The following is a 25,493-nucleotide window of genomic DNA, read 5'->3' as shown; positions in this document are numbered from 1 at the left end:
TAAATGACCTTGTGCTGTTGTTCGAGACGAGCCCTCTCTCTTGTTAGGCTGCTGCAATGGGGGCATGAAGGAGTTACCTTCACTGATTCGCTCACATCTACTGAAGGGGTAGAAAGTAGAATAGTGCAGAGAGAAGAAAGAGCCTGCTCATGGGGGGTGGGGAACTAGCAAATGGAAATTAAGAATGGGAACACCATAAAGGGCATCTGGCAATAGGAGAACCTCCCGAGGGTGGCATTCAAAGTTAAGAAGCAGAAAAGAATAGGAAACAAAATACCCATGAAAGGAGTGACAGAGACAAAGTTTGGAGCTAAGACGAAAGGATGGACCATCCAGAGACTACNCCAACCGGGGATCCATCCCATAATCAGCCACCAAGCCCAGACACTATTGCATATGCCAGCAAGATTCTGCTGAAGGGACCCTGATATAGCTGTCTCTTGTGAGGCTATACCAGTGCCTGACAAACACAGAAGTGGATGCTCACAGTCTGCTATAGGATGGAACACAGGGCCCCTAATGGAGGAGCTAGAGAAAGAACCCAAGGTGCTGGAGGGATCTGCAACCCTATAGATGGAACAACAATATGAACTAACCAGTACCCCCTGAGATCGTGTCTCTAGCTGCATATGTAGCAGAAGATGGCCTAGTCGGCCATCGTTGGGAAGAGAGGCCCCTAGGTATTGCAAACTTTATATGCCCCAGTACAGGGGAATGCCAGGGCCAAGAAGTGGGAGTGGGTGGGTAGGGGAGCAGGGCAGGGGGGAGGGTATAGGGAACTTTCGGGATAGCATTTGAAATGTAAATAAAGAAAATATCTAATAAAAAATAAAGAGGCAGAAAAGAAGATCCAAGGGGGAAGAAAGATGTTTGGGAACGGGAATCTTCTTGGCCGTTTGCCATTTCGCCACACTGGTCACTTTTGTGAATGTCTGGTCCTAATTCCTTGGCCAGATAGCAGAACTGGTGTGGTTGTCAGTACAGAAGAATAGGGAACATCTGGGCTGATATAGAGACACTCAAAGGGTATTTAGTGGGGTATACGAGAATCAAAATGGATAATAATCACAGTACAACAGCAGCTGATACAGGACCCCCACCTTGTCCTTTGGACTAGTCTACAACCTTAGTGTGCTTCATTTTGTTCAATCTGCACAGTATGATCAGTGTTCCTATTTCAGAGTAGACTGAGACACAATGAGGTTAAGCCAACGGTCATCTGCCAGTTACAGAAACAAGCTTTGGACTCTAAACTGAAGCCCAGGGAACCCCTTTAGACCTAACACACTCCACTCACGTTTAGCTGCTCACTTTCATGACCAATGTTAGAGATCATGTAACTAAGGGATAGGTTATTAATATCCAGCAGCTTTGCTGCACATGACCTGTGCTGTGAGAGTCAAAAGGGAAAACTTGCTTAAGTTTTTTTACTTTAGAATTTGGAGGTCACTTCTGCTAGCTCAAATCAGTAGAAACTAGTGGCCCCTTCCCCTGGGCCTGTGCAAAGTGTAAGACCCCTTGATGTCTGCTTTTTGATCTTGCTTATGCCATCATTTTCTGGACACGTGTCTCGTGAAGCGCAAGGGTGCTTGGTTGTGCACGTGTTGACCCCTGACTACCTCACTTTTCCTGACCTCTAACTAACCATCTTCCCCTGTGCTTCCTGCCCGTCCCCTGAGCTTCCTGCCCGTCCCCTGTGCTTCCTGCCCGTCCTGCTTCTTTTCCTCCTGAAGAGTACTGAGAGCCGGGCGGTGGTGGCGCACGCCTTTAATCCCAGCACTCGGGAGGCAGAGGCAGGCGGATTTCTGAGTTCGAGGCCAGCCTGGTCTACAAAGTGAGTTCCAGGACAGCCAGGGCTACACAGAGAAACCCTGTCTCGAAAAACCAAAAAAAAAAAAAAAAAGAGTACTGAGTCCCATTTGAGGGATTCTGTGGGATTGAGGCTTCCTTCCTCATCTCCATAAGTGTCGTATTAGTTATTTTCTCGTTGCTAGGACAAAGTGCCTGAGAAGTGGAACTTAAAGGCAGATGAGTTTATTTTGGCTCACAGTCCTTAAAGCCCAGCATGGCAAGCATGACAAGCATGGCGGCGGGAGTGTATGGAGCCTGGTCACATGGGATCTGTGATCAGGAAACAGAGAAAGACAACTGCTGCTGTTGCTCATTCATCTGGGACCCAAGGCCATGGGTCAGGGTCGCTCACATGCAGGATGGGTCTTTCCTCCTTAGTTAAGCCTTTCTGGAAACATCCTCACAGATAGACACAGCAGTTCATCTCCAAGATGCTTCTAAACCCCGTCAAGGTTAAGAGTCAAGACGGACTTCTGCATCAGCCCTTTCTCTTTTGAAACACTCCTTGCTTCAGTATAGAGCCCTGATGGATGAGCAGAACGGGCCTGGTTCAATAACAAAACTGAAGATAACTCTTTGATCCTTCTTTTCTTTTGTTCTCATCCGTCTCTTCTCTCTACAGCAATCCATGATGGCAGAATCAAAGCCCCGGAAAGCATGGACCTTCTCCGTTGGGTTGTGGATCTGCCCTCCGGAATGCACTTTGGGCAGGGCAGGAGAGGCCTGGCAGGGAGGATGAAGCAGGTTGGCCTGTGGCCACTGGAGGAGCTACACGGGAAGGATGAAATGCTGAGTGTCTGATGGCGAGAGAAAATTGAGGCACAGAAGGGCGCCTCTCGCCTCCCCTGGTTAGAGTTCCCCTGTAGCCAGTGTGTGGGAGGCACCTGGGGAGGTGTAGGGCACAGGGGGCCCCATAGCCCCAGGTTGCTGTCCTGTCCTCAGCCTTCTTCAGAGCCCTGCCTCTCACCTGTGAGGTGATGGAGAAAAAGGTGGGGGACAGGTCAAAGCAGGGATTCCCTTGGGAGCCTCTGCTGACTTCTTTCTTATTTTAAGAGCAGTAGGCAGCAAGTTCCAGAATGTCTGAAACATGAAAAAGAGACTTAATAAATACACTTTCAAACCCGAGACTGAGCTCCTAGCCAGGAGACATGCAAACGTTTTAATATCCTTGTTCTGCATTTACTTAAATGGAAACAGCCCCTGGTATTTTTAGCTGCTGTGTAATCAACGTAAGAAGGAAAGGGGGATGTATACTTTTTTTCCTTCTCCTAGTTAGAGTAAGAGAATGAATTGCTCAATTTTCAACAGAGTCCAGGAAGGGAGGAAAATCCCAGAGTCCCATTGATTGGCCCCTCCTCTGTCATAGCCTTGATTTAAACCCAGGGAGGGAAGCAGAGGGAGAAGAAATTGAGGGACAGATCAGCATTGAAGTCTCCAGTACCAGGACCAGCTCACAGGAGGCAGGAGGGTTGGAAGTGGTGCCCAGCGGCCTCCCAGGTAAGAGTGCCAGCTCCCGAGGCTTTATCATCGATTGGGAGAGGGATGGTCAATGTGGGGAAGATTGTAGACTGAAGTGCATTGTTGCAAATCTAGGCGAGGCAATATAGATTAAGTTCAAACTCTCTCCCAGGGCCTGTGAATCATGTCCTCAGCTGCTATCAGACTCTGCCCTTCCCAAGCCAGGAGGCACCATTCCCTTACCTGCCAAGCTTAGAGCGTGGGGCACCAGATTCTACGGAGCAGTGCATTTTAGATGATGTGTTTTCTTTAAGACTAATTGTGTTTCTTCCTACACAGACCTCTACTCTCCATGTAATCTCTTACGTGCTGTAGCTCATTGTTCTCTTAAAATAGAGCTTTCATTTCATTGTGTTTAGGAAGGTATATCAAACTTTCCCCTCTTCGAGATTTTTTTTTGTGTGAACCGATGAAGATGATGCTTGCAGACTCCCTCCAAGGGGCTCATTGTGTTGTCTGTGTTTTAATCATTACGTGAGAGGGGAGACTTTCTCTCCCCCTACTGCACTATGATTACCCTCACAGTGCCTCAAAGCAGGCATTTTCAATCACTTCAAGAGTGATATGGGACACCGGTTTTTGAAGATCTGACTTTTTATTTGTAATTTTTGTAGGGTGGGAGAGGGCTGGATAAAGAGAGCAGTGGGAGTCAGGGCTTCACCCTCTAAGGACCAGACTAACTTATATAAGCATTGACAGAATCATAACTTCAACATAGAAATATCAGATTATCCACATCTGTGCAGGTAAGCCATGGCTCTGCCCTGTTGCAGACTCAGGGTGATGGTGACAGTGTCAAAAGAAGACTCAAGAGGAGGTAGCAAGTAATCAATACCAGGGTCCTTTCCCTCAGAAACAAGGGAGAAACAGGGCCTGACTTTCTCTCATGCTACTCTGAATTCTTTTAATGTCTTCAAGCGTGTTGATTCCCAAAGCAAGGAAACTGGGCAGATGATTTCCATCCCATCTTGTGGCTTCTGGCTTTCATTCTAGTGCCGTGCTGTGGTTTGACGTGTAGGGTAGACCAGCTCCTTCTGAGGAAATTATACCCAGGCCCATGGAAACTCTGCCCCTTCCAGAGCCCTGGCTCCCATAGGCTCTGGCTGCAGACATGAGGTCATGGTTTAGGTTCCGTTGGAGCATTTGGAGCCACCAGTCTGCAAGCTGATGGTGTTGTGGTATCAAGTCTGGCTCCTGATGGTCAGCAGCTCGGCCTGGTTCCACCCCAGACAACTCAGGCAGATGCCAGCCAGCTGCCATCTAAATATGTGCATAGCCCATGTGGGCAGAATGGTGCAAATTCCTGGAAATTAGCATTGGCTCTTCAGCTTGATAGAAGGCTGGAACTCTAAAGTTGTTTCAATGTGTGGAAAACCACATTAAACTGAAGAGAGAAATTGTAACTTTTCATTTTGGGTCTCTCCTCATTAGCACTCACCTGAAGCAAGTCCCCATCATGGCTGCGGAGAATAGGAATAATTATAGATCAGTGAACACTTTATCATTTTGGGGACTCGGTTGGTAAAAGAAGGTTCCCAAATTTAGATCTCGTGTCTATTTTATCTCCCCATTGTGGGTGAGCCTGGACTATGGAGGCTAACAGAAAACCTTTCTGTGAGAAATTAGTTCGTTCCCACAGGAATAAATGATCATCTTTACCTATTGTTCACAGACAGCTTTTAAGGCTCTTGACTTAGAAGCTGGTATATAAGGAGTGTTTAGAAAATGGTAGCTACTATTATCATCATTCATGGTGCCCTATGCAAAAGGCAGATTAAGATTTAGTTGATAAAAGGAAATGAGCCTGTCAAAACTCCTGAGAAAGTAGTTGAGCTCCGGGACTGAGCGGGGTACCTCATTCATTATCCTTTCTGGTGGGTAGGGTCCTTACATAGTCAGAGGGGTTGTTGCATAAGGAGTGATAACTCTTACAAACACTCCCTAGGGACTCACTCAATGGACCCAGTGGACTTGGAGCACAGGAGCACACAGCCTGGAATGTGTTGTCATGTGCTATTGTTTAGAGTCACAGCTTCATCCTTGACCTGTCTCGGATGCACAGAGTCACAACTAAGTATGTTTGTATGCATTTGGCTCAGCTGGAGGCTGACCTAGAGGAGACAGTGCAGTCTCATATACAAGATTCTCTTGCAAACTGAAGAATGCAAAATGGGGACATTGGTTGTCTGAGGTCTCACATCCAGGATGGGTCATGCCACAGTAGGTTGTTAAGCTCCCTGAGAACTTGATTTTCTAGACCAAGTATTCTAGTCACAAGACTCAGAACCACTCAGGGGCCAGGCTGTAGAGCACAGGCAAGCTATGTTCAAGATGAGTAAAGGAAGGAGTGAAGGTGGCCAATGATATTTGTGACAACAGGACATCCTTAGCCACCCACTCCTTCATTTTTCTTCATTGTTTAACGAGGTCTACCCTATTATTTGGGGAGAGAATATCTTCTTAGTGACTCTACTGGAAACCCACCGTAATACAGCTTTTCTAAGACCCAAAGCCGTACACTCATTTGCTTGTGGTTAACCGTTAGGCAGGATGAGGTCATGAAGGAACAGAGAAAGGCCTGAATTTAAGTACAAAGCTCTTTGCCAGTGGCTAGAAGCTGGCAGCTGCTCTATTTGATGTAAGTAGCATTTTTTTCCTGACTCAGTGTGTGTCTTTCTTTGGAGAAAATGAGGTGACACAAAGGCCACACAGCTCTAATGAGAAGTCCTTGGGAACTGAGAAACATTCTCTCCGACTAAGGCTTGGTTGACATATGCCCTTATGGATAGAGGTCTTGATATTCTGTGCTGTTTCCTGCCTTGTGGTGGGAAGTGGTAGGACCTTAGCTTTCAGTGAGGAAAACACAATTCATCTTTCCAAGCATCAGCTTGCTCTGGCCGAAGGCATCTGTTCCTGATTTATTAATGTTTCGTTCATTACCTGGTATACCTTGGCTTTCCTTTCCTTGAAGGAAATATCGCAGGAAAGAGGATATTGGTGTTTTTCTTTCCACATCTACAGTTTATATTGCAGAAAGATGAAGAATCCAGACATGAGGAGTGGATAAGCCCGGCGTGTGATCCCAGCTCTGCTGCTTAACTAGTTGAATGCCCTGACCAAGTTACTTAACATTTTGAGTATTTCTTATGACAAATAATATTGTTGATTGACTGTCATCATTTTGAGGATTAATTGAAGCTAATTTTTTTAATTGTTTGGCCCAGTACCCACAATCTAATAATCACACACAAATCTGTTGTCCCTTATTATGTAACTCACAAGCTATTTGGCCAAAGCTATGCTGTGCAGCTAGGAAAACAGGGGGGACCTGTGTCATCCTAGCCTCTACCATCCATGAGCTGACAGGCATTCTGGATTTTTACATGGTCTATTTTGGCTAGAAATTAACACCACAGGAGTGGCTGCAGCTATGAATAAGAAAGAGCATAGAACCCTGTGGTGGCAGTGTACCTCAGGCAGATGCACGGGATCATCCATCTAGGTCACGCTGAGCAGTAAATCCTGAGCAAAGCCTTTCTCATGGTGGCCACAGTGGCAGCAGTTATTACTGCCACTGTCTCAATCCCCCTCACCACTCAGTGCTCCTTCTCCTGCAATGATGCTCAGCTTTAGTGAGACAGTAGTTCCTGGAGGACCCCTGGTTTCCATGGTTTCCTGTGTACAAATGCCCTTTGCCTCATGAATTCCCCCAGTATCTCTCCCACTTTCCACCAGGAGTTTTGTCACAAAGAATCATCTTTATTCAGGAATGTATCAACTGTTGTTTTGCTTGGTGAACCGTCTGTGGTGTGCCATGCATATTAATACAGATGATGAAGTCATGCCTTCCTCATGCTGTTTGGCAAGGAGAGGCTCTCTCCTGCCACACGTTGGAGCCAGAGCCAGCAGCTTCCCTTCTTACTCACACTTCACAGTGCTAGATAGATTGAGGATTTCCCCTGCTCTTCTTCTTTCTAGCAATCACTCTGCCCAGGAAAATTTGAGCTCAGTGTGTGCAATCTGAGAGGCTGTGATTAGCAAGGACATCTTGTTACAATTCGGGACAGGCGACCCAGAGGGCTCCTGTGAGAGCTTCTGGGCCGTCTCATGTTCCAGGCTTCAAAAACAATGTAAGACAGGGTTTTGGACAACCTTGCTGTGGTTTATGGCAGGAGTTCCCCATTTTTTTTTCATTTGTTAGGAACTCCTCTGCGGGGGAGGGTGATCTGCATCCCTTTTAGGGCTCAGGAGCAGTGAGCATTCGGAGGGTGGTCCTGGATGGTAGGAGTGAGCAGAGAAGTTGACTTGGTTGCCCAGAGGGGATTTGCGGTGGTACACACCATGCCTTGCTATACCCATAGTAGGTTCTCGAGTGGGTGCGGCAGGTCTCAGAAGCGAAGGCTCCATTGCTCACTGAGTCCAAATCTGTGGCCTTGCACTTGGTAGTCACATAACCAGCAGCAAGTTGTTATGGCTGCCACTTCTCAGCTCCCGACTTCAGAGTCAAGTGAACAATTTGTGTTTGGTTGCTTTATCATTGGGATAAACTTTTGAATGAATCTCTATTCCGTATTTCTATTCCATACCTACCCTCCAACTCATTTTGCTGGCTCCCCTGATTCCACCTTCTCACTCACGTAGGTCTTAAGCAGAGTCCCTGGCTTTCCTATTAAATCACTTTCCTGAACTCAAATCCTTTTTCTTGACAGAACCCCCATCTCTTCCGGTGGACAGCCTTTCTTATTCGCTGGATCAGGTTGCTAGGAGCTGCATAATATGAATGTCTGTGATGGGTTTGTGTGTGCTCGGATGTAGTCTTTTCTCTTCTCTCATCTCGTACAGCTGTTCTGGCTTTTCTAGGTTGCTTTCTGAGGTGCAGTGCTATACAGGGAAAAGGACACCCCTCTACCAAGGCCCTATCATTAAATTGCCTCTGGCTAGTCAGGTACCCATCTCTTTGCCTGCCACTCAATCCCATTCATTCTGGCCTCACCAACCTTCCAGACTTTCAGGAGATGCATGGATGCTTGCTACCTACTCATTAATGGAATCCTGGAAGTAAGAGAGGTCCCCCGACTGTTCCATTTCGTCTGGAGAGGGTCCCTGTGCCTAAAACATAGAAAGAGTTTGGAAGAGAACTAGTTTCATTGCTATTAATAGCACATGCCTCAGACGACAGCAGAGTAATGACTGAGTAGCACACACGAGTCATATGAAGGCCCCTCTTCTGCAACATAACTAAATGGATATGAAATCCCTATCACACAAAATAGCCAATGTGTAAGGATATGGAAGTGCTTCTTGCCCCCATTGGATCAATACACACTGCACACATGTGTTGAACTACACACTGTGGTCCACAAAGAAGTACAGCTATGACAACAAAAGAGTGCCAGCGTGGTGCCATTCTGCCTAGTTCTCTGTGGTGTCACATCCTTTCAGTACATCTGATCAAATGAAGGCAGCACATGGGGATAGAGCTGTTTGCATCAGCAATGCATTTGGAGGTAGACCAAACATATGCACACACTCCAGCTCCAGGGGTGAGAGAGGGCAACAGAGAGAGCTTGATGAAAGGGTCATCTCCCTATAAATTCTTATTCTCTGGGGGTGGGATTCGTATTGCAGGGATGTTGAGCAGGAACTGAGCAATCTCTGCACTTCCTCGCAGTGGTACTCAGGACAACGTTCTCAACCCCTCCTTATCTGTGCACGAAAACATGGCATGATGGTGGGCAAAGGATCTGAAAGTCTGATTGCTCAGGTTCGCATCCTCCTCCTGGACTGGAGGTAGATGTAACCTGGTGATAGAAACATACATAGTAAGCATTGAAAGAAAGATTGCAACACTCTCAGCTGAGTGCCTGCCAATGTGCTTCGGTCTCCCTGACTTTGAATAGGGTAAGAAAATGTCAGTATAGTTCAGCATGAGGGCACTAGCCTAGCACACTCAAGGTCAAGGTCAGTTCTCAGACTTGAAAACTTAATGGGGTTGACAATGGGGCTGTTGGGATGGCTGAACCAGTTAGGGGATGTGAATATTCAGAATAGTTCCTGTCTCAGAGCAAGCATTCTATGTGCAGCTATTACTGTTGATCAAAGACACATTTGATATTCAGGCTCTGGTAAACACTAGGGACTAGGGAGATGAAAGGCTGGCTTAGGCAAGAGAATAGGAGTCCTTCCTGATTCTATAAACAGTGTGTGGATTCTTAGAATCTGTTAAGAAAGGGTAAGTTCCATTTAGCCAGCCTTCATGGCTTTCTTGTCTTTTTCCCTCCCCTCTGGATCTAGGCCTCCTGGAGTGTCTGATCCCTTTCTTCAAGAATGGGTCTCTGGGGGATGCTTGCCTTCCCCCTGGGATTTCTGCTTGCTTCTGTGCTCCTGGTGGCTTCAGCCCCAGCCACTCCAGAGTCTCCAGGCTGCAGCAACAAAGAGCAACAAGTCACTGTTAGCCACACCTACAAGATTGATGTGCCCAAGTCTGCTCTGGTTCAAGTAGAGACTGACCCACAGTCACTCAGCGATGATGGGACGTCACTCTTGGCTCCTGGGGAGGATGGAGAAGAGCAGAACATTATCTTCAGGCACAACATCCGTCTTCAGACACCGCAGAAGAACTGTGACCTGGCAGACAGCATCCAGGACCTGCTAGCCCGGATGAAAAAGCTGGAGGATGAGATGGCAGAGCTGAAGGAGCAGTGTAATACCAACCGCTGCTGCCAGGGAGCTGCTGGTGAGGCTACCATCTGGTATTCAGTCTACAAACACTTAGTGTGTGCTATGTGCTGGGTCCTCCCCTCGCTTCATGGGTGCTGTGAGATCTTGGTGCATGTCCCTTTTGCACTTGGCTTTTTTCAAAGTACAAGTCATACCCCTCCTCTTTATTCACTGATACAGCTCTAGGGGCATCTGGAAACCTAGGCAGGGAAGGTTCAGCAGGCTGGTCTCCCAGACTAAGGACACCAGATGGGAACAATCCCAGGGCTCTTCTGCAGACAGGCCAAATTGCTATTGAGGAGGGAAGGGAAGTGAAGGTATAGAAAGGAGAGGAAGGAAGCCGAATGCGATGTTGAGGAATTCTCGAAGTTTCTTCAACTGTCCAACAAGGTGGGTTTGATCATCTAGCATAGTTCTGTGTACTAGAAAAGGTGTATCTTTGAGTCCTGGTCCATAGTAGGCATTCAGAAAACTGTAAATGTTATATTAGTAATAAAGTACAAAGAACAACTTTTTTTCCCACTTCCACCATTTAAGAGCATGTCTGCCCAGGTGACAATGAGTGGTGCTTTTTATTGTTTTGGTTAAAAGTACCTCTAATGGCCGGATACATACCTAGGGACCAGGGATGACACACCACGGTGAAGAAGGCAGCATGAAAACCCCTCCCTCCCACCTCCCACCCAAACCCCAGCCAGCAGCCTCATTTTGAAAGTTTCCTTAGGAAGGAAAGACAGCATTCCAAGAGGCAGAAGGCACTGCCATTGACTGACCTGACCTCCAGTTTCCCCGAGCTGTGTAGGAGAGCCCTGGCCAAATGCCCTGGCTCACCCATCACTGAGCCTGGGCTACCCTGCAGTTTCCGTAGACTCAGTTCACAACCAGCAGTGCTGGGTCCAGTTCCATTCACCAGGGTAAGATAAAGTCCCACCTGCCTCTCTCCTTGGAACACTGACCCTTGAGGCTGGAGCCCAATAACCAATGAGGACCATTTAAAGTCCCTTTATAGAAAAACAAAACAAAACAAAACAAAACAAAACAAAAGCAGCAAACGCTAGTCACCACTATTCACAAGGAAGGAATCTTCTTTTAGGCAAACAAAAGAGAAGCTGAGATTTGGCTCAAGTAGAAAACGTTTTCCTCACAGAGACCCCATAAGATCCAGAAAATGTTAGCCATCTCTGACTAGTCTCCAAGAAAGGAGACCTCCACTCCTCACCCATGTCTTCTTTTCCTGGCAGATCTGAGCCGTCACTGCAGTGGCCACGGGACCTTCTTCCCCGAGACCTGCAGCTGCCACTGTGACCAGGGCTGGGAGGGCGCAGACTGTGATCAGCCCACCTGTCCTGGGGCTTGCAGCGGCCACGGGCGCTGCGTGGATGGGCAATGCGTGTGTGACCAGCCATATGTGGGGGTCGACTGCGCCTACGCCGCCTGTCCCCAGGACTGCAGTGGGCATGGCGTGTGCGTGCAGGGTGTCTGCCAGTGCCACGAGGACTTCACAGCAGAGGACTGCAGCGAGCAGCGCTGTCCTGGAGACTGTAGTGGCAACGGTTTCTGTGACACTGGCGAGTGTTATTGCGAGATGGGCTTTACTGGCCCCGACTGTTCCCAGGGTGAGAGACAAGATGCACATTGAGGGCCACCCTTCCTACCATGCGCGCTCTCAGTTGCACTAACTCTACTACATGTTATCTTACTCAGGAGTCTTGCCCTTTATCCTAAATAATGATTGGAGAGCCAAACAATAGAGCTGGCTGGTGGGGAGGGGGCCCCCACGTCTCACCCAACCCTGCTTCAGGAACTTTATAATTGATGGCTGCTGGGTGTGGCTTCTAGTAGGGTTACCCACAGTTCAGTGGGCAGACTGCATACCCAAGTGCAAACTGGATACCCAAAGCACTAACTGGATTAACCAGGAATATGCAAAAGGAAAGAAAGGGAGGCAGGGAGGGCAGGAAGGGGAAAGGGAAGAGGGAGGGAAATACAAGAAGCTGAGAAAGAATGTGTTGAGGGGAGGAAGTGAGGGGTAGATATGATTGAGATACATTGTATCCCTGTATGAAATTTCCAATGAATTAAAAAAAAAACATAAAAGAATAAAGTCCTGGACCTACTGCCAGAGCTTGCCACATAGAAGTTTCTGGGAGGATTCTGAGAATATGCATTTGCACAGATTCCCCAGGGGCTACACCTGGTGGTGGTGGTGGTCCTGATTCTGATAGAATGCACACATTCCGTGGTAGGGCAACCAAACAGTAACTTCCAGGGGAACGGTGTCAAGAATGGTGTGATACTTAATCTGCACCCTGCAGGTCTACCACCATAGCCTTAAGTGAAGAGTGGGTGCTGGGGAATATTCATTTGGACACCAAGTCTCTCTCTGCCCTTACCTCCTGCTCCTCTTCTGCCCACAGTGGTGGCTCCTCAGGGCCTGCAGTTGCTCAAGAGCACGGAGAACTCTCTGCTGGTGAGCTGGGAGCCCTCCAGTGAGGTGGACCACTACCTGCTCAGCTACTACCCCCTGGGGAAGGAGCAAGCTACAAAACAGGTCCAGGTGCCCAAGGAGCAGCACACCTATGACATCACGGGCTTGCTGCCTGCCACCAAGTACATAGTCACCCTGCGCAACGTGAAGAAAGACATTTCCAGCAGCCCTCAGCATCTACTTGCCACCACAGGTGAGGTGCATCCAGATACAGGCTGTCTGCACTCTCTCCTGTTCTAAACCTGATCTATTGCTGGTTCCTTCTGGCTGAATCCAAGGTGAAGGGCCTGGCAGACTTAACTCACAGAGTCCCCAAACCTTGGATACAGAACCAGGTGGAGGATGCAGGAGACTGGCTAGACTGGCTTGTGGGGCACAGTCACCGTTGCATTAGCAGATAACACCAGACTGATAAAAAGAATCCATGTCACGTGTACGTCACTAATGCAACAGGTTCATGTCTCAGTAGACATCCAGGGAAGTAAAAGAGTAGAAAGGGGTTTATGACTTATTTGAGAGCATCAAATAAGGAAAGCTCTGGGAATAACTCTCAAAGCAGTGTTCTTCTCCAAACAAAGAAAGCATGGGTTGGGTGGGGACTTCTATTCAGAAACACATACAGATTGCCCCATCACACACATGTCATGACAAGTACATTCCTGAGCATGGGGGAAAAAAAAGGCTAGGGACTTGGGAGTCCTTAGAAACCATGTTTAAAATGCTTTTCACGTAAGCACTAAACACTTATAATCTGAGTTCTGGGAAGGAGGAGCCACGTGAGCCAGGCTAGCCTACTCAGTGCCCTCCAGGCCGATGTGATGATGTCCTGTCTCAAAGACCAAGGTAGACAGCTCCTGAGAAAGAATCCCTGAAGCTTTCCTCTGTCCTCTATGCACCTGTATAATTGCACCAACATATGTGCTCGTGTGCACACACACTATGAACACACGTAGTGGCTAACATTAATGTGTATAGAATCTGGAATTGTAATGCAAATGATGATCCACAGTTACTGGACCATTTTGACTGGTTCCTTGTTAGTTGCTTTAAAGACCTTTAGCTGCAAATCCACCATACCACACCACCACCACCACCATCACAGCTGTACTGGCACATGTCTGTAATCCTAGCTCTTAGGAGAAAGACGCAGAAGCTTGAGATCCTGGGAGACCCTGTCAGTATAGTAAGTCATTTGAAAAGGCGGCTTTCCTCCTCTAGGTGTGGGGAGAAACTGCGCTATGTAGCTGTCTAGCAGCTAACACTTTAGAAATCCAGTTTTTCATGAATATTCTTTTTTTAAAGTTTCTACTATTATTATTATTATTATTATTATTATTATTATTATTATTATTGAATCTTTTTTACAGTCTAGTCATTATTGCCCTCAGACTGTTCCTTATCCCATTCCCCCCAAGTCCCCGTATCTCCAAGAGGATGTCCCCACCTCCCCATACCCACCCCATCACACCTCCCCACTCCCTGGGGCCTCAAGTCTCTCAAGGGTTAGGTGCATCTTCTCTCACTGAGGCCAGTCCTCTGCTGTATATGTGTCAAGACCTCATATCAGCTGGTGTATGCTGCCTGGTTGGTGGCTTAGTGTCTGAGAGATCTCGGGGTCCAGGTCAGTTGAGACTGCTGGTCTTCCTATGGGGTCACCCTCCTCCTCAGCTTCTTTCAGCCTTTCCCTAAATCAAGCACAGGAGTTCACGGCTTCTGTCCACTGGTTGGGTATGAGCATCTGCATCTGACTGTTGGACCTCTCGGAGGGCAGCCGTGCTAGGCCTCTATTTGTAAACACACCATAGCATCAGTAACAACGTCAGGCCTTGGAGCCTGCCCTTGAGCTGGGTCCCAATTTGAGCTTGTCACTCGACCTCCTTCCCCTCAGTCTCTTCTCCATTTTTAGACAGTTCTTTTAGACAGGAACAATTCTGGGTCAGAGTTTTTGACTGTGGCATGGCAACTCCATCCCTCCCTTGATGCCTTGTCTTTCTACTGGAGTTGGACTCTACAATTTCCCTCTCCCCACTGTAGAGCATTTCATCTAAGCAGCTTTGACGTTTGAGAGTTTGGATTGGTCTAGTTGTCTGAGTGACTGATTCCCTCCATTACCCAACCCTTATTCATTGAGGACCCAGGTGCCAGGTGCTGTTCTAGGAGCTGACATATGAACTGTCCTATCCTACTCTAAATCCCTGGGGAAGAACTGGATGGGTAGGATGTTGGCCTGTAGTCATCTTTGCGGAAACAGAAGGCTGCCTCGCCTGTTTTGGTAGGAATGTGGTGAACTATGGTAGATCAGTGCGGTATGGGCTTTGAGAGGCGGGGCAGTTTTAGGGCAGGACTTTGTTAGCAAGCACTAGGAATACCCCTACAGTTGAACAAGTTGGGTTTTGTTGTTCATTTTATCCTGGGAAAATACATCATAGGGGAACTCCAGGGGTGTCTCAGTGAGAATGGAAGGAAGGGCTGGTTCTAGGATGTGGGGTTTAATTAGATAATCTGGGGGGACAGGGATTTGCTTTGATTGGAGTATTGTCAAGGAGGGTATGTTGCGGGGAGAAGGGGATAACTGTGCTTGGGCATCTTAGGGACTCTTCTCTAGAAAGAGGGCTCACTAGAAGCAGTCTAAGCTGTGGTTGGAAAGAAGTAAGCACCGTGTCTGTTAGTCAGGAGAGGGGACATTTTGTCATTCCTGTGGACAATAGTCTTGCTTTTGTCTGTGTTCAGACACGGTCATAGAATGGCTTTGGTTTTGCCTCAGTCTTGCATGTTTGTGAAGTGTCCTTGGCTAATGCTAACATTCTGTGGAATGACTTATGAGCATGGGAGAATACTAAGCATCGCTATGAGAGCCAGGCCAAACTTCTGAACAGTAGGGGCTGCCTTTGTCTGTAGCTACATATGCTACAGACAGGATAGTGCTGAAATTCCCAGGGAAGGGCTGGAACATCTGTTCGAAAGCCTCAGCAACTCTTCTTAGAGTCCTCCTCTGAGGATTTGTAAGATCTCGCTACTATGAAGTTTGTTTTTCTGTCTAAACTGATTCAAGTTCAAATCTGTCTTCCTTGCACTTCAGGGAGCTTTAGACCTACTAATACGTATTCCCATCTTGAACATTCTCCTTAATTCCTTGCTTAAAAAAAAAAAAGTGTGAATATTTCCCAATTCTTTTAAGCCGTGTCAGACCTCTTCTACAATCCTGAAGTCACCTTCATTAATTTCCTATTGGCTTTTCATTTGGAGAATTCTTTCTTTGAAAGAAGTCCCAAAGCAGAGCCTGGGCCTAGCAAGTAGGGGCTACAGGTGAGAAGAAAGGCTCGGAGAGATTCTTGTCTATAGAAGAGAGAATCAGAGATACAACAATGGCGGGACCTTGGGATAACTAGGTTCATACTCTGCCTAATATAAAAGTTCATTGTCATACCTCCTTGATGAATGGTCAGCCACAATGGGTGGCAGTGCCTCCAAGGTAGAGATGACAAGACCTTGGAAGGGGGCAAGGCTGGGAATCTCGGAGGTTTTCTTTTTCTTACTTTCTCTTTTTTTCTGTTTCATACTGTAAGAGCAAGCTCTATCAGCCTGGGATACAGCTATTGTACTTCTAAGTGTTCACAAAAGCCCTCGGTTGACCCCTTCCAAAAGTCTTCCCCTTAGAGTGCCATTCATTTGAATTAAAATTTTAGGGTTGTTTTCCAATTGGCAGGGCGAATGTTTAGCCCTCCTATTAGTCTTATTGTGAACAAAGGGATATGATGAGTGTCCTTTACAGGATAGAGCAACAGGACAGCATAAATACACTGGGGACCTTGTGAAAGTATTATAATTTGATAGAAGGGTCAAGGAAGGTGAAGAGGAAGACCAGGTTACAAATCATCTGCTTTGCAGTTTTGTTTTGGGTTAATGGACAGAGCACATGAGTACCGTGCGCTCTAATTTGAGAGTTAGAAGAAGGATCTAGTTGCATTAGCAATGTTATATTTTGAAAAGTTGAAACATATTGTCCCAGTTTTTACATGTATCTATTCCCGTGGCTATTGCCAAGGACAGGGACTCCGTAGCTAAAGGGAAAACACCCGTTAAGAGCAGCTGAGCCTTGCTGGGCACTTTGGATACTGGCCCGAGAGGAGCAGCTCTGACGTGGTCAGAGTCTGTATGGAAGGATGAGATGGGTGGTGCATAGTGGGATACACAGTGGAGTCTTTCTAGGAAGAGCCTGCCTTCTGTAGAGATGGCCCAGAGCAACAGCCAGCTGTCAACCAGGGTAGCTCCAAGACTCCTGTTAAAGACTGTGTCCTTAGCTGAAGCCAGCTCTCAGGGTGTCTAGAAAGGGAACTGACTTAGTGGCCAATGGACTGTTTCAGACCTTTGTGACCTCTGCACTCAACCATTTTCTCTTGTCTTCTCTGACCTCTGCTCTAGATCTTGCTGTGGTGGGCACAGCCTGGGTAAATGAAGAGACTGAGACATCCCTCGATGTGGAGTGGGAGAACCCTCTGACTGAGGTGGACTACTATAAGCTTCGGTATGGCCCCTTAACAGGGCAGGAAGTGACAGAGGTCACTGTACCCAAGAGCCGTGATCCTAAGAGCAGATATGACATCACTGGTAAGAGTCTACACTGGGAGATTCCAGATGCTGGCTGCAGAAGCAAAGGTGGAGGGAGATAGTGTATCCTGGGCCTTAGGAACCACACTGGATTCCAGACTCCTAGATTTACGCCTGCCCTGGTGGCCTGCTGTCTCTGCCAGCATTTTGGGCTGCAATCCCAGGACACTTCATTGACAATATATGTCTCAAGTGTTCTTCCAAGTCAGCATATTTTTTGAGGCCCTATGTATATTTTAAGATGTATTTGATGGTGTATGCATACTTCTTTTGGAGGAATATTGGGATAGGGTGGGGAGGGAGGAAGACATTGAAAGAGAGGGAGAGAGAGAGAGAGAGAGAGAGAGAGAGAGAGAGAGAGAGAGAGAGAGAGAGTGAATGAGGACGTTGATTTGGCTAAGAAAGGTTGTGTTATCCACAGGGTATGGAATCCCTTCTTAGATGACTGAACTAGGTCTACTAAGACCTGGAACTCAGAAAATAGGAATAGCTTTGTAATACTTGAAGTTTCTACACTTTTCAAGGTCTTCTTTAAGAACAGTGGTACATGTACACAGTCATGAATACCACAGGTCATTAGAAGAAGCCATCTAAATGAAAGCTCCTCAGGCTGATTTGCCTCATGGTCCATCCTCTGCTCCTCACTCTGCTGCCTACTTCCTCAGCTCTGTTTCGACAGAAGAGCTCAAGGCTCTCCGTCTTTGTGGAGAGGACAGAGAGTGTGGGCTTCATAGATGTGACTGTCTGTTTTCATTTTGCTAGTGGAGTCTGAATAGTTGTGTCATGAGGAAACACCACTCAAGTTGTTTCCACAGGGAGATAACTTAGCCCAGATTCCCTTCTTTCTTCTATTATAAGAAAGAAGTTTTGAGTGAATCTGGTTGTTAGGATCTGGAAAACATTTGGACTATAAATAAAATTGGGAAGTAAGTACTCAATAGCCAACAAAGGGCAGGAGCTCCAAGGACTCGGTGCCATCTGTCCCCCACCATGTCACATTGTATTGATCCCAAGGCGTGTTACCTGCCTCAACTCTTAGCTTTGGGGTTAGCATAGATCTTACCCTTCACAAGAGAATCCAGGTAGAAGTTGAGCGGGAGCGGGTGGAGCCTGTCTTCACACTCATATTGGCTGCTTTTTTTTTTTTTAATTTTCTAGGTCTGCAGCCTGGAACGGAATATAAAATCACAGTTGTGCCCATACGAGGTGATCTGGAGGGAAAGCCGATTCTCCTGAACGGCAGGACAGGTATGGAGGTTTTATCTTCACGCTTTCAGATTTTTCTTGTTTCCGTGTGACAGTTCCAGGATTTCCATGGAGAGGAGCTATGGCTGCCTGGATGGGTGTCTATACTGAGGGGTAGAAGAACAGAAGCAAATCTCTTCCGTTTCACTTCTTTTCATGTCCTGGGAAAAACATTCCTGGGATCTTGGAGTCAAGAGTAGATGCTATACCTGATGCCTCTCTTCTGACTTTAATTGCTTCAATCCCTGAATCATTATCGTCTCAAGGCACTTAATAGGCATACAGAACTGCATTCCCTGAGGACAGATGGGCTAGACTATTTGTCACGTTGTATTTGTTCCTAATGTCCACACTCAAGCAGTCTATTCTGAAGTGGGAGATGTTGTTTAAGACCCTCCCACGGGAGTGTTTTATAGTATAGTCTTGGTATAGTTAGCATTTGTCTATCAAGAATACTTTTAAGATGTTGTGTGCCGCGCGCCCCCGACCTCCGTCAGGCAGAGGTGGGGCAAAGACGACACTTAAGCCAAGGCAGGGTTTGAGCAGCTTCCACAGCTTCCCGCTGCAGCTTCCTTTATTCTCTCTACAGCTCACCCCAGCTCTCTACAGCAGTTCAGCCTCTCTCCTCTCTGCTTCTCAGCTTCTCCCCAGCTTCTCCTCAGCTTCTCCTCAGCTTCTCTCTTCTCACTCAGCTTCTCTCACTTTTTCTGGGGTCGCCCAATTTATCCCCTTCCACCCTCTGCACTCGTCTCTCATTACTCATCATCCAATCAGCATTCAGCACACTCTGTACGTGAGCCATGCACACAGACAGGGTGGGTGTTGATAGGCCAGTGACTCAATATCATGCTGTATGACACTATACGTCAGGCGGGCAGCGTGTAATCAATCACTCAGGTGTGCATAATCAGGTTTTTGGTAATCAAGCAGGGAATCACGGGGCTTGGCAGTGAACCAGGGTGCCGTCTTGGTTCATAAGGCTGCAGCCACGGCCACACCCACTTCCCACAGTTGTGCAGCAGTAATTTGTCAAATATCAACCAGGATGGAATTTGAAAACATCGTAGGCTTAAATGCGTATTGAACCGTGCACATCCTGCATAGAGACTAATGCTCCTGCCTACACAGATTGGGACCTGGAAGAGGCTGGTGGAGTCTGCAAAACAGGAATCTTTCAATTTTGAGTTTTTCTTAAAGGGTGGCTTCATCCTTTCCAGTTCAGTCTTAGAAGTAGCTAGGTAGGGTGATGTAGTACTGATGCTGAATGGTTGGAGTTAGAGAGCTGGGTAATTACAATGAAGAGCTGTAATTTAATTTATGATCCAGACAAGATGGACTGGGTAGTCTGCCTAAATGGTTGATGAGACATTTGACTGAGTCAGAAAATGGCAAGTCCTTCCCTTGGTTCTGAAAGCTTTCTCTCCGGCTTGATTGAGAGGTTATAGATCAATTGAAAGGTTGCTACGTGCCAGGCAGCAAATTCCCTCAGCATTTTTTTCACGAGTTTTGCCATTTAGTTCTCACAGTCAGTCTATGGATGAGCTACTACTATTATTTCTAGGTCACATGCATACGAAAACTAAGATTTGAAAAAGTAAAGGTCAAGATCACCCAGCCAGGAAATGGCAAAGCTGGGTACGAAAGAAGGCTGCTCACCTCTAGGCCTTGGTGCTTAGTGACAGGAGCGAACTGCCGCTTAGTTGGTCCTTCTGTTGAGAGATGAGTATGTTTTCTCCTCTTATACAATCAACACAACACACAGTTGTTCATTGGTGTGTGTGCGTGTGTGTGAGTGTGTGTGTGTGTGTGTATATTTGGATTATTCCTCGTATATCTAGCAATTCTCCATCAGACACCAACTGGGTGTCACACAAGTTAATTCACTTCTAATAGTACCTACTACACATATTAGTAGATTTGGACTGAAGGGTCAGAATTTAAAAATGGGTTCAGGAGGGAACTGGAGGACTGCCTTATTAGAATTTGAAACAACATCAATAGGGAGGCCAGTTGTAAACCTCAGCAGCCTTGGGAGGAGGTGGATGGAGAAGAGAGTCTTTTTGAGTTCTGGTCAAAGAGCGCTGGCGTATCCAACAGTGCACGCTGGCAGGAAGCTGCATGGTCGAAGGGGAGAGGTGTTTCAGAGGAGCAGTGAGAAAGCCCAGAATGTCAGATGTTGGTTGGTATTAAAAAATAATTTAAAAAAAAGAAAGAATGAGCGAATGAATGAAAAAGGAAAAATTTTTCTCTTTTTAGTCTGAACTCAAAAAGCAGATTTAGCAGAGGCTGATCCCCTCAGCATCTTATCACGTGTTTGGCTGAATCAGCTTTCCTGCGGGCTAAAGTCTTGGTCAGGAGATTTATGGGGTCCAGTGGATTAACGTTTAGGAGAGAAACAATAGCATGCTCTCATCTTTCCATCCCATAAGAATGTCAGTCTCCACCTAGGACACCCAGGGAAAGAGGGACCTCAGCTTCCATCCTTCTGAGCAGGATAGTGTGTTATGCTTTCCCTTAACAGGATCCAGGGAAGCCCTGATACCTCCATCTTTTCATGTGTTATTTTAAACCCCAAGGAGGTTAATTGTGAAGCTTCCCTACCTAATGTTACCCAGAGGAAACAGGGTGCAAAGCCCAAAGCATGATCAGGAGGGAAGATCCACCCTCATTGGCCTACACCACGACTGATCCTGGTAACACAACTTCTACTTCTTGACGAAAGTCTTTTATAGTCACATTAAATGTCACAGCCTCTGAGTTCTTACAGCAATTAATCGCGTGTGCCATTGAATTGGTAGTTAACCTTTCAAGTATATTATCCCAACTAGACTATTAGCATCTGAGAAGTGTTTTTATTGTCAATTATATCCTAACTTCATGATGAGTAACTTCATTGGATTTCAAATAAATCTATGGTGTGTGCAATACTAAAATAATAATAAAAAAAAGATACTATAGTTTCTGAGGTCAGATCAGACTTTAAGTTTATTTAGGAGATAGAAATTTGTTTTCTCCAAATTTTTTGTTTCTTGCAAGATGAGAAAGAGTACCAGGATTTAAGAGCAGTATATGCCTATGTAGGAAGGGAATGTAATTCAGTTATTTTCCACTTAACAAGTCAACCAGTGGAACTTGTTAAAACAAAACTCTTAAAACTGAAGGGTCTCCAAATAAAAGGGTTTATTGAGCTGTTACAGCTGCTAGACAGGGACAAAATAAAACAAAACAAAACCCTGACCAGGTTCTTGGACAAGTTCCTTTGACTATTAGCAACAGGGCTAAATAGTAGTGGAAACTATGTGAGTGGGATGCAGAAAGCCAAGAATACATTTATAAAATTCTGGGAAGGAACACGTATGTGTTTAACACTGAACCTGCACTGACAATGGATGGGACATCAGATTATCCCGGGCAGCAGGAGATGGAATTCCAGCCCATAAGAATGTAGCGTGAGGAGTTCTCCCAAGAACCTCTACTCCTTCCGCTACAACCAGGACCTTGAATTATGCTGGAGGAAAACAAAATGAGGGCAAAACAATGAAGCAAACTTGGCTTTATTAAGGAAAGGAGAGAACATGGTGAAGGGACAGGTAGAGACTTCTCAAGAGACAGAATAACAAGGATTTAACAATATCTACAAAGGATTTTGAGGTCAGATTGGTCAAAGAACATGATCCACATTTAAATATAAAAATCTAAAATTAAAACATTGAATTAAAATATTCTCGTATACTTATTTTTTTAATTCAAGAATTGTTTTATTTGTCAATGAGATTATAAAGGGATTATAAGGTGTTTTATGAGTGTATTCTTCAGGTTTATGAATGAGCTAAGGAGTTGCTAAGAAGAGACGTTTAAGTCAAAAAGGTCAAAGGAATTATTGCTGTACCTTAGATCAAAACAAAATCATGACCTTTTGATTGTAAACTCTGTTCACAACGTTTTTAAGCCTTTTTTTTTTTTTTCAGAAAAATGAAAACCCTCAGGTTTACAGATAATGAACAATCGGATATGGTTGAACTCAAAGGCTACTAACATTTTGTCCTTAAACGTGGTTCATTAGTTGTTTTAACTCTCCAGTTTCATATATCTCTCAGGGTCAGTGACATTGTCTCCCTGTGGGCAATCTTTACAATGGGGTATATGATGGCTGCACCTTTCCATTCTCTCATCTCCATAAGTTTTTCTGTCTCCCTGTCCTGCTTTGGGATTATTCAGAGTTGAGAAGACTTTGGAGTAAGAGAGCAATGTTTGTCACTCTGAATTAGTCAGTTTTAATACTTCTGGAAGCTTTCCAGTAGACAGGGCATGGCGACTCTGGTCAGTGACTATATTTAAGTCAAGGTTTCTATGTAGCATTCAAGACCAGGGAGAGATCTTACTGTTAGTTTCACCCACAGCTACTAACCGATTCACTTCCTTTACCATCTTCCTCCCTCCTCCTTTCCAGTCATCCCTTTATCAAACTAATATCATGAAAATGACAAGGCTGATAGAGGTCAATGAGGACCTCCGGTGTGCGGCAGGTGGGAAGTTGTAGCTTAAGGAGGTCTCTGGAAGCAGGTTGGAGAGATCCTGTTTTGCAGATGAGGCTACAGCTGTAGTTCATCTACGATTTGGCCCACCACCACAGCTACTGGAAGATTTTGTTGCATGGAAAAACGACTTAATGTTCCCCATATTCCCTCCTGGCAGGCAGGAAGGTTTTGGTCTTGCAGGGCTGGCTTCATGCAATTGTGTGAGTGTGTGGGGTCCATCCGTGGGGTCTACTTCTCATTCTCAGATGCCAGCATCTGATTGCTGTCACAGCATCCAACCTGTGAATGATCAGGGGCCACAGCTCTGTGAGGATCCCCTGAGAGAATCCCCCTTTCTAGTCTATGCTGGTAAAGAGTTGAGAGAAAGGGAGTGGGGAAGAAGGCAGACATCACTGAGTTCTAGGCTGGTTCTGTTTCTGGCAGGACTTCTGTGGTTTAACTGCTAGATCTAGAGTGGCTGTAGATATAGAACTAGATTGATTTTTCTTTCCTGGTGTTCATAACCAAGATTGATTGATCGACTGATTTATATTTTAAACTCTAGTGTTCCCTAACTCAGGTCTGGAAGCTTACCCCACAGAAAACCCAATGTTGGGAAGGTTAGTACTACAGTGAAAGAAATGCTTTATTCAATGGGAGCTTTTACTTGAAAATCACCCAGGAGGCTAAGGAGTTGAGGAGTTACAGACATAGGACCACACCCCCTCCAATGAAGAAGAGAGAAGTTACTGTCTTTTCTCTGAACAAACAGAGCTCTTTCAGAAACTCAGATGCCTCTTCTTTTCATGGTCTCTTGTATTTAGTAGCATCTGATAGGTTTTTTTTTTTAAAACCCTGAAGGAGAAAGAGAGACTTAGCAAGGTCTAGGTCAAGTTAATCCTGCATTATAACTTAAGGCAAAGCATTTCTCAAATGATCAGCATCTCTACATGCAGAGCAGAGTAGAATCTGACCCAAAGGTTAAAGCAAAAAAGAGGACAGACACAGAATGAAGGCAGAGATAGCAAGACTTTCCATCCCACATCAATCATCCATCAGACACATGCACAGAAAAGCAGAGAGTCGGTGTTCCCAGGAAAGTGTTCCTCAAGTCCTTGAAAAGCAACCTAAGCTACTGTTAGCATTGCAACAATGCACTGGATGCTTTCTACAGCAAAGCAAATGGAAAACTACAGTGTCTTTAGCTAGATTATGTGATTTATGAAGTTAGTGTTTTTTAAATGAAGGGCAGATGATTCTAGAGGGTTCGCTTAGGGTTTTCCTTGCCAACTACTCCATCTCTTTAGTGTTCTGAGGCTGCTGAGGGAACACAAGCTCCAGGGCTGGCCAAGTTGGATCTCTCAGTGCACATAGACAGTTCTGACGCTACCAATCCACTGGCCTGTGCAGAGTGACCAGATGCTACAGGCTAAGTACTGACTGGGGCAAGGGGCAGGAGTGAGAGGTGCTGCTAGGAAGCTGGACTTTGTAGGTGTGGGTGGGTCACCTTTGGAGAGGGTGAGAGTCAGGGCTTTCAAGAGCAGAACTGCACTCCTCTCTCTGTTGTCTTTAATCTTCTCTTCTCCTTTCATCACTATTGCCCAGACTGAACTATGGTCTGGGGGTGGAAGTAGGGGTGGGGGGTGGGGCTGTGTCAGCATCCCTGCCTAGCAAGCACAGAGACATTGGGGTAAGGGGTCAGAGAGGGAATCCTCTCTGTTGTATACAAGTCTTCTTCTGAACGATCTCTTAGAGCCTCCTGACGTTGGCATTAGGGTTCTGTGGAGTTTTGCAGGCTTCTGCATCCAGATGCCCCCTCCCTCATTCCATGGAACTCCAACAGTCCAAGCTGTTTTCTTTCTCTTTAGAATTTTCCCCATGTTCTAATCAACTACTCCTATGTTATTTCAGGTTGCAGTAGCCTTTCAGAGCATACTTTATTCCATCCACAATTGTTAATGGTTATTCCACATAGATTGAAGAGATGCCAGTCACATTGGATTGGATCCACCTAAATGATTCCATTTTAACTTTATCATCTTTGAAAAGACCTCAGATGCAAGTAGACAAAGATTGTTAGTGTTGTGACAGTTGCTAGTATTTATTACTGCTGATCTTACAGAAGTTACCTAACCTGTCTGGGCCTAGTGTATATCTACTGTTCTAAGAGGGGAAGACTATTATGTTTCCTAACTTGCGAGGCACCTGGTGAATGCCTTGTGTTTTTATCATGGGATTTGGTAACTAATGTATGAAAAGCACCATGACCCTTGGTATGTGCTTAGTAAATGGCAGTTGACTTACTAAATGAAATATGAACTGCCTCTGGTAATGGAACACATTTCATCTTCTCTTGCAAATAAAACACTGCCCTTATGTTTGATAAAGGTGCACTGTAGCTAAGGTTGAAAAATGGGACTACATGAAATTGTAACTTCTCTCTGAAAAATCCTTGGCTGAGAGACCAAGAATAGATTGGGCGGGGGGTGGGGGGAGGAGAAGAATTTAGCTGCCTTAGACCAAGAAGTTGTTCTGTGACTTTTGCA

At 45.9% G+C, this 25,493-nt stretch overlaps 1 protein-coding gene across 1 annotated transcript in view; it reads left to right on the top strand.

The window, feature by feature from the left end:
• The first annotated feature begins 3,288 nt into the window (after positions 1-3,288).
• Positions 3,289-25,493, top strand: part of Tnn (tenascin N) — a 66,166-nt gene continuing 43,961 nt past the window's right edge. The window contains exons 1-6 of the mRNA XM_021198577.2: positions 3,289-3,348; positions 9,664-10,105; positions 11,331-11,705; positions 12,507-12,770; positions 17,000-17,185; positions 18,344-18,433. Coding sequence (XP_021054236.1) covers positions 9,697-10,105; positions 11,331-11,705; positions 12,507-12,770; positions 17,000-17,185; positions 18,344-18,433 — 1,324 coding nt within the window. The 5' untranslated portion in view covers positions 3,289-3,348; positions 9,664-9,696. The remainder of the gene's footprint in view (positions 3,349-9,663; positions 10,106-11,330; positions 11,706-12,506; positions 12,771-16,999; positions 17,186-18,343; positions 18,434-25,493) is intronic.

This window comes from Mus pahari, chromosome 5 (genome assembly GCF_900095145.1).
Source record: "Mus pahari chromosome 5, PAHARI_EIJ_v1.1, whole genome shotgun sequence".
Lineage (NCBI taxonomy): Eukaryota > Metazoa > Chordata > Mammalia > Rodentia > Muridae > Mus > Mus pahari.
Note: the sequence above shows the minus strand (reverse complement) of the source record. Positions and strands in the feature narration are given on the sequence as shown.